We start from the raw sequence: 8,913 nt of genomic DNA, 5'->3' as shown, positions 1-8,913 counted from the left end.
AACGGCATCGGCCTATACTCAAAGGTTCCATTATGGGTACCGTATAAGAAAAATAATGTCACATACAGTGGGGCCAAAAAGTATTTAGTCAGCCATCGATTATGCAAGTTCTCCCACTTAAAATGATGACAGAGGTCTGTAATTTTCATCATAGGTACACTTCTACTGTGAGAGACAGAATGTGAAAAAAAAAATCCAGGAATTCACATTCTAGGAATTTTAAAGAATTTATTTGTAAATTAGGGTGGAAAACAAGTATTTGGTCAACCATTCAAAGCTCTCAATGATGGAAGGAGTTTTTGGCTCAAAATCTCACGATACATGGCCCCATTCATTCTTTCCTTAACACGGATCAATCGTCCTGTCCCCTTAGCAGAAAAACAGCCCCAAAGCATTGTGTTTCCATCCCCATGCTTCACAGTAGGTGTGGTGTTCTTGGGATGCAACTCAGTATTCTTCTTCCTCCAAACACGACGAGTTGAGTTTCTACCAAAATGGATACATGGATGATACAGCAGAGGGTTGGGAGAATGTCATGTGGTCAGATGAAACCAAAATATAATTTTTTGGTAGTAGTGGGTTTCAGTAGGCCTTTAAGCCAGTCTGTTTCTGTTGTTCGTCCTGGCAACATCACCGTCTATTACCTCTACTCACGTCATGCCATGTTACCTCCACTCTGCTTCATGTCATGTTTCACAGTTCCAATGCTAAATAAGTTTTTGTTTATTGTTCATAGTTCAACGTTCTATTTTGGTTTCATCTGACCACATGACATTCTCCCCATCCTCTGCTGTATCATCCATGTATCCATTTTGGTATGAACTCAACTCCTCGTGTTTGGAGGAAGAAGAATACTGAGTTGCATCCCAAGAACACCATACCTACTGTGAAGCATGGGGGTGGAAACATCATGCTTTGGGGCTGAAGAATTTAAGTCTCACCTTAAAACTCATTTGTATACTATAGCCTTTAAATAGACCTCCTTTTTAGACCAGTTGATCTGCCACTTCCTTTCTTTTTCTCCTCTGTCTCCCCCTCCCTTGTGGAGGGGGTCCGGTCCGATGACCATGGATGAAGTACTGGCTGTCCAGAGTCGGGGACTCAGGATGGACCGCTCGCCTGGGGACGATGCTGATCCGACTCCGCTTGGGATGGTTTCCTGTGTACGGGACTCTCGCTGCTGTCTTGGATCCGCTTTGAACAGAACTCTCACGGCTGTGTTGGAGCCACTAAGGATTGAACTTTCACAGTATCATGTTAGACCCGCTCGACATCCATTGCTTTCGGGCCCCTAGGGGGGGAGGGGGGGGGGGGAGGGGGGGGGGGGGTTGCCCACATTTAAGGTCCTCTCCAAGGTTTCTCATAGTCAGCAATGTCACTGGCGTCCCACTGGGTGTGAGTTTTCCTTGCCCTTATGTGGGTTCTTCCGAGGATGTCGTAGTCGTAGTGGTTTGTACAGTCCTTTGAGACATTTGTGATTTAGGGCTATATAAATAAACATTGATTGATTGATTGACTGTTTTTCTGCTAATGTTGCAGAAAAAAGACTATATGTTTTTTTAACCGATTTCCGAACTATAAAAGGGTGAATTTGGCGATTTAAACGCTGTTTGATTGATATTCTGTCAGAGCGATGACGTTTGACCCGTGACGTCACAACATGAAACTCATTACACGCACCAAGTCAAATCAGCTCTGTTATTTTCCGTTTTTTTCGACTGTTTTCCCGTGTAACACAAACAACACAAACAGAGACGGATTCAAGTTGCACCATTGGCCAAAAGATGCGAAAGTGGCAATAAATTGGACGAAATTTGTTGGTGTGGGGAACGGTGAAAAAATGGTCCCTTGTTTGTTCCGCACACTTTACCCACGACAACTACTGTGGGGCAAAAAAGTATTTAGTCTGCCACTGTTTTTGCAAGTTCTCCCACTTAAAAGGATGACAGAGGTCTGTAATTTTCATCATAGGTACACTTCAACTGTGATAGACAGAATGTGTAGGAATTGTAAAGAATTTATTCGTAAATTATGGTGAAAATTAAGAATTCGGTCAACCATTCAAAGCTCTCACTGATGGAAGGAGGTTTTGGCCGAAAATCTCACGATACATGGCCCCATTCATTCTTTCCTTAACACGGATCAATCGTCCTGTCCCCTCAGCAGAAAAACAGCCCCAAAGCATGATGTTTCCACCCCCATGCTTCACAGTAGGTATGGTGTTCTTGGGATGCAACTCAGTATTCTTCTTCCTCCAAACACGACGAGTGCAGTTTATACCAAAAAGTTACATTTTGGTTTCATCTGACCACATGACATTCTCCCAATCCTCTGCTGTATCACCCATGTATCCATTTTGGTATAAACTCAACTATTCAGTGCGTGAGCTATTCAAGGACGACGGACCTCGGGAGCACGGCAAGCACTTTGTTTATTCAATCATTCGAGTACATTCGGGTAGTCTTGTGTAATGCAGTATTTTGTGTCTAATGTGACGAGAGACAATGGAAAATAATGTCAACCCGATAATCGTACAGAGCCCAGTTTTTCAACACCAGATCATCCCACAAAAATGCGCAGAAAACCGAAGCAAACAAGTTACAAAGAATGTAAACCTAGTTCATAGTTAGTTTGTTTCCTTTAATGCCAAACAAACACATACCAATCGTTGGTTCGAAGGCGATCGCCGAATTCGTCCTTCGCTGTGTGTCGTGTCGTTTTTGTCGGTTTCGCTAGTATACGGTTCAGTTTCTTCTTCAATTTTCGTTTTCGCTACCTGCCTCAACACTCCAACCATCCGTTTCAATACTTGCGGAATCTGTTGAATCGCTTACGTCGCTGAAATCCGAGTCTGAATCCGAGCTACTATGGCTATACCTTTCTGTGCTATCCGCCAAGTTTGTTTCTGGTGGTTTCACGCTGTGAAGTCACAGGATAATGGACGGGTGGATGTACCGATGGTGAAAATCAGGCACTTTGAAGCCGTTTTTCGGTATATTGTGTGATGGGTAAAATTTTGAGAAAAACTTCGAAAAATAAAATAAGCCACTGAGAACTGATTTTTATTGGTTTAACCCTTCAGAAATTGTGATAATGTTCCCCTTTAACAGGCAAGCAGAGGAGACGTACTGCGGTAGAAGAAGGGAAAGGGGGCATGGCCAAGTCTTTGAAGTTGGGGTTGCACCTTTCCAGTCATTGACACAATGTACCTCAGCATCTTGTTCCGGAGCCACGCTAATTGCCGCCGGCGCCATCTTGTTGGCGTAGTAACCCAGTTAGCTGCATCCATGGAGTAATCAAAGGCTGGAGAACACATGGCTGCGATACGGTGATGTGATCCAAGGTGAGACGGGCCGGTGTGATACGGAGCCAAAGCAAGCATGTCGCTACAATGGAAGTTTGCAATGTCTTGTATCGTACAAATGATTTGTGAGCTTGGCAGGGGATGGAAAAGCGTGTGTGGTAAAAGTTGGGAAGTAGCTGCGTGTGGAAACAACAAGCAAAGTTGAGTCAAACAGATTCGAGTCAAGGTAACGTGTGTTGTTGCGTGGTTCCCCCCTGGCGCCGTTTATCCGGGCGGCGCCAAAGTGGAAAGGGCGGAAATCTTCTCTCTTCGTTCGGCATGTCATCTGCTTCCAACAACAACAACAACAAAAAAAAAAGGCTTCAAAGACGAGGCCCTCGCCAAATACTTCCTCCCCCTTTTTTTCTTTCCGTCGCCGCCTTTTCTCCGTCCCCGAGTTGCCGTCGCCGCGGCGGCTTCGGTCGCCAGGAAAGCGGCGGCTCCGGAGTTTTTGCTCTCAGATGTGGCTCCAGTCGCGCACATCTGCGAGGAGCTGGGGAGCGCTGATTGAAGCCACCTCAGAAAAAAAAGATCCTCATTATCGCCGCCAATGAGCGAGCAACACACCTTTCTGTGTTATCTCTCACTTTACTGCACCTGTACCGTCCCCACTACACCAAACTTTTGGACTTGGGGGCCACATGGGCCTTAGATAACTACTTTTAAAGTAATTATATCGTTTACATGTCTGTATATATATATATATATATATATATATATATATATATATATATATATATATATATATATATATTTCTTTTATTTATTTATTTATGTTTTTCATGTTCTTATTTTTCTTTGAAATAGGCACTTTTCCAGAGACTACATCCAATGAAATTGTTGTTATTGTTTTTTTTTATGAGGAACTCTGCATACTACACAAACTTTAGGATTTCCGACCCTTGTTCTAGACCCAATTGAGTTGTCAAATCATATTGTGGAAGACTCTTGCTTCCGGGTTCTCCGGACCACCAGGGATACACATGACAGGCTTGGTTTAGGTTCAACAATGTTTTATTTTTCAATAAACCTGACTTTTTTTTACAGCAATTTGTCTCTCATTTCCACACAGTCTTTCTGTTGCCAGCAACGATATGTCCGTCTCTCTCTCCCCCCGCCTCCCGACTGCGGCCTTTTACAGAGCGACAAACACATCCAATCACCTGTCGCCAACCTCTAGGCCGGCCCTGCCACACCCCGCTTCCCCGCAGGTGCAAAGGCCACGCCCATCACATACCTCCATCGCCAGACTCAGGCCGGGACGTCGTCCAGTCACGCCAACCCCCCCCCCTCCTGGAAGAGAGCAGGACAGGAAGTCGGCCACAGCCCTCTGTGCACCCGGTCTGTGGATCACTCTGAAGTTGTAGGGTTGCAAAGCCAGATACCAACGGGTGATCCGCGCATTGGCATCCTTCATGCGGTGGAGCCACTAGAGGGGTTTGTGGTCCGAGCAGAGGCTGAATGAGCGCCCCAGGAGGTAGTATCGGAGGGCCCCGACCGCCCACCTGATGGCGAGGCACTCCCTCTCTACTGTGCTGTACCTGGCCTCCCTTTCAGACTGCTTACGGCTGATGTAAAGGATGGGACGGATGTTGGGAGTGATACAAGGACTTTTTCTCCCGGTGAAAATTTTCTTAGCTTGATCCCCTTGTTATACGTGCGCTGTTGTCGTGAGCAAATTCTCACAAGACAAGTGCGCCCCCGTGTGGAGTTTTGCTCGCATGTCCAGAACGTACTGCACTTCATTTTTGCTGGAGCTTGGACTTTCCTCCCAACTTTCTTTAATTACGTCCAACACTCCGCGTGGTTTTCTGCCATATAATAGCTCGAAAGGCGTAAAGCCAGTGGAGGATTGGGGTGCCTCCCGCATCGCAAACATGAGAGGATCCAGCCATTTATCCCAATTTGGTTTGTCCTTGTGCGTAAACTTACGGATCATGGTATTTAGCGTTTTGTTTAGTCGCTCCACCAGCCCATCCGTTTGTGGATGGTACACGGTGGTGCGGATTGCTTTAATTCCCAATAATCCGTACAGTTCCTTTATCGTGCGTGACATAAAGGACGTGCCCTGGTCAGTCAAAATCTCTTTCGGGATTCCAACTCGGGAAATGACCTGAAACAGCGCTTGCGCCACACTCTTTGCAGAGATGGAGCGCAGCGGCACTGCTTCGGGGTAGCGCGTTGCGTAATTTACCAGAACTAACACAAAGCGATACCCCCGTGAACTCGGGTGAAATGGTCCGATGAGGTCCATCCCAATTCTGTCGAATGGGACCTCCATGAGGGGCTTCACGGTGGCAGAGGGGTTAGTGCGTCTGCCTCACAATACGAAGGTCCTGCAGTCCTGGGTTCAAATCCAGGCTCGGGATCTTTCTGTGTGGAGTTTGCATGTTCTCCCCGTGAATGCGTGGGTTCCCTCCGGGTACTCCGGCTTCCTCCCACTTCCAAAGACATGCACCTGGGGATAAGTTGATTGGCAACACTAAAATTGGCCCTAGTGTGTGAATGTGAGTGTGAATGTTGTCTGTCTATTTGTGTTGGCCCTGCGATGAGGTGGCGACTTGTCCAGGGTGTACCCCGCCTTCCGCCCGATTGTAGCTGAGATAGGCGCCAGCGCCCCCCGCGACCCCGAAAGGGAATAAGCGGTAGAAAATGGATGGATGGATGGGACCTCCATGAGCGGCAATGGGCGCAAGGGACCTTCGGGGTGGCCGCTGGTTTCACCAGCTGGCAGTCCGGACAGGCGGCGCACCTGCGGCGCACGTCTGCCCGGATGCCCGGCCAATAGAACCGGACCGTGACCCTATTCAGTGTTTTATCATACCCCAAATATCCAGCCATAAGATTAATATGCGCCGCCTGGAAAACCATTTCCTGGCGGCGTTTTGGCACCAACAACTGGGTGATTTCCTCTCCTGTTTGAGTGTCACGGGTCACTCGGTATAATCTGTCTCTCATAATGGAGAAGTGAGGGAATAACCGCGCTGTTCCCGGGCGCATCGGCCGACCGTCTATATAATCTACTTGGTCCCAGGCCGCGCGAAAAGTTTCGTCTCGAGACTGCTCAAGTGGAAAATCCTCCGTAGGACGCCAATAGGGGGGCGGGGAGGCTTCCCGCGAAGCATCCGCCGGTTCCCGTTCGGCAGTGTCGGATGGCCCCGCCTCGCCACTGAGAACTGCGCAGATACTCCCTTTCCCTACGGTCTGTGAACGCACTCCTACGCATTGTGTCAGTAAGCGCCTAAACCCCGGCCAATTTGTGCCCAAAATTACGGGGTGCGAGAGGTGCGTACTTACAGCTACCTCCACCCTATGCTTTTGGCCATCATACCAAATTTCAACTGGCACAATCGGGTACTCGTGCACATCCCCATGAACACACCGGATTTTTAGCCGTGTTGCATGCCTCAAAGCCCCGGGTCGAACCAGGTTCTGGTGGATCATGGTCTGCCCGCAGCCCGAATCCACCATTGCCTGGTAAGTACTCCCTTGTATCATTACCTTGATACCGTACGTCTCACCCGGGTCGGTGGAGGGCACTGAAGGGCCGGCCACCGCGGCCACGCGCCCCACCTCCACCTGCTGAGGTACCTGACGCACTCGACCGGGCCGCCCACGCCTATAACACGCCTGCAGAAGTGTTTGAGGGGCCGTCTGCGCGGGAGATGTTCTGGGGACAGCAGTCGGGACCTGCGGGGAAAGAACAGACGGGGAGTCATGCGGGTTAAAGCGGGGGATGTGCAGATCTCCCTCATCATCTCGTGCGCTCCGTCCGTGCGCCATTGGTGCGGGTTGCGCCTCGCGGTGGACAGCCAGGTGATCCTCAGCGAGGGTCACTGCAGCTGCCAGGTCAAGTGGGCGGTGGTACCGGACCCAGTCGGCCGTCTTCTCGGAGATCGCTTCCAAGAGCTGCTCCCGGATGATCTGGTCCAGCAGTCGGCCCTCTCCCTCTCCTGGCTGCAGCCAGCGCGTTGCTGCCTCTTGAAGCCGCTGGGAAAAGGCGAATGGCCGGACCTCCTTCCCCAGATGCATGAACCGGAACCGGCGTCAATATTGTTCAGCGGTGCCTCCCGTCTGGTCCAGCACCGCCCTTCTCGGGTCAGTGAAGCGCACCCTGGATGCCGCTGGCAGGCTGGGCGCCGCATGCTGCGCCTCCCCCGTCAGGAGCGGCAAGAGCCGCACACCCCACTCTTGTCCAGGAAGGAATGGGGATCTTCTTAATCCCCCATGCGGTGCATGGTGACGGCCGTTGGCCCTGGCCGTGCCCTGCCCACCAGGTCCGCCAACGCCCGCAGAACTTGGCACTGTTGGCGGCTGCTTGCTGCCACCTCGGCGAGCACACTCGCTAAATTTGTCAGGGGGTCGTCTTCCCCTGCCTCCGGTGATCCTGCCAGATTGGGCCCCAAGTTGCGGAAGACTCTTGCTTCCGGGTTCTCCGGACCACCAAGGATAGACATGACAGACTTGGTTTAGGTTCAACAATGCTTTATTTTTCAATAAACCTGAATGCTTTACAGCAATTTGTCTCTCCTTTCCACACAGTCTTTCTGTTGCCAGCAACGATATGTCCGTCTCTCTCTCCCGCCGCCTCCCGACCGCGGCCTTTTACAGAGCGCCAGGTGATTAGACAAACACTGTCAGCTGTGTCATCCAATCACCTGTCGCCAACCTCGAGGCCGGCCCTGCCACACCCCGCTTCCCCGCAGGCGCACAGGCCACGCCCATCACACATATGTTGCCTTGTTTTGGGCCTGCATCATACGTTACTCATCAAAGTGAGTTCCATGTCCATATTTTGGCTGTGTGGTTGTGCTTGGTTCCTCAAAGGAAACATTGCTTCGGTCTTTGTACGCTTGCACCCTCCCACCTTTTTGGATCCGAGCACCAAGAAAAAGAAAGTCCGTCTCAACAACACAAAACAATAACCAGTTTTTCTTTTCTTCATGGACTGGATTGACTTCGGTGAACACTCAACCCAGCTGACCGTCACCCGCACCCACCCCTGCACCGCCGATGAGCCGTCACCTTGGAAACGCTCCCCGGCATTTAATGGCCACACCAAGCAAAGGCTTTTTCACGCCGGCCGCTATTAGTGGCACCTTGTCAGCGGCTGTTACTGTTCCACACCTTTCCGTGCACTTTACACAGCCTGAGAGCTTGATCGGCAAGTTCCCCTCATTTTACCTCCACCTTTACTCCACTGAACCCTTTCTTTTCAACTCTAAAACCACTTTTATTCTATCAACAGACTGGTAAGACTGGATTATAATAGATGGAGGGGGCGTGACCTCCCAGCCGGGCCGGGCAGGGGTCAGGCTGTTTAATAGACTGTGGACAAAGTGATAGACTCGTAAGAAACACCGGCAGGGTCACGAGGGAGGGGAGGAAGTCCTGATTATGATGAAATCACGCATGTTTTGGTAGGTTTTCACAATTTGGAACCCCCCCCCCCCCACGCCCCCTCGCTCATTACTTTGCAGAATAATTTATGCATACGAGGCAAAGTGTGCTTTGAGCAAATTAAGCATCACCTTATTGCCTTTAAGGACCCCGATTCCTACATTTTTTTT

General features: G+C 49.8%; 1 protein-coding gene across 1 annotated transcript; it reads right to left on the bottom strand.

Annotated features, from left to right (window-relative positions):
- Positions 1 to 4,339: 4,339 nt before the first annotated feature.
- On the bottom strand, positions 4,340 to 8,443 carry LOC133547904 (uncharacterized). Its single transcript, XM_061893389.1, has 2 exons — positions 6,015 to 8,443; positions 4,340 to 5,618 (listed from the first exon to the last, which is right to left on the bottom strand). The coding sequence occupies exons 1-2, from the start codon at positions 7,373 to 7,375 to the stop codon at positions 5,543 to 5,545; spliced, it is 1,437 nt and encodes a 478-aa protein (XP_061749373.1). The 5' UTR covers positions 7,376 to 8,443; the 3' UTR covers positions 4,340 to 5,542.
- Between the last annotated feature and the right edge of the window lie 470 nt (positions 8,444 to 8,913).

This window comes from Nerophis ophidion, unplaced genomic scaffold, assembly GCF_033978795.1.
Source record: "Nerophis ophidion isolate RoL-2023_Sa unplaced genomic scaffold, RoL_Noph_v1.0 HiC_scaffold_270, whole genome shotgun sequence".
In the NCBI taxonomy this organism is placed as follows: Eukaryota; Metazoa; Chordata; class Actinopteri; order Syngnathiformes; family Syngnathidae; genus Nerophis; species Nerophis ophidion.
The sequence above is the reverse complement of the archived record's forward strand: the minus strand, read 5'-3'. Positions and strand labels throughout refer to the sequence as shown.

Bases quoted from the DNA above. Each gene is read 5' to 3' on its own strand.
- LOC133547904 (XM_061893389.1), bottom strand. From the start codon at position 7,375: ATGCATCTGGGGAAGGAGGTCCGGCCATTCGCCTTTTCCCAGCGGCTT. The intron at 5,619-6,014 runs GTCCCATCCATC...CCCCTCATGGAG, and splicing joins GCCCATTGCCGCTCATGGAG to GTCCCATTCGACAGAATTGG.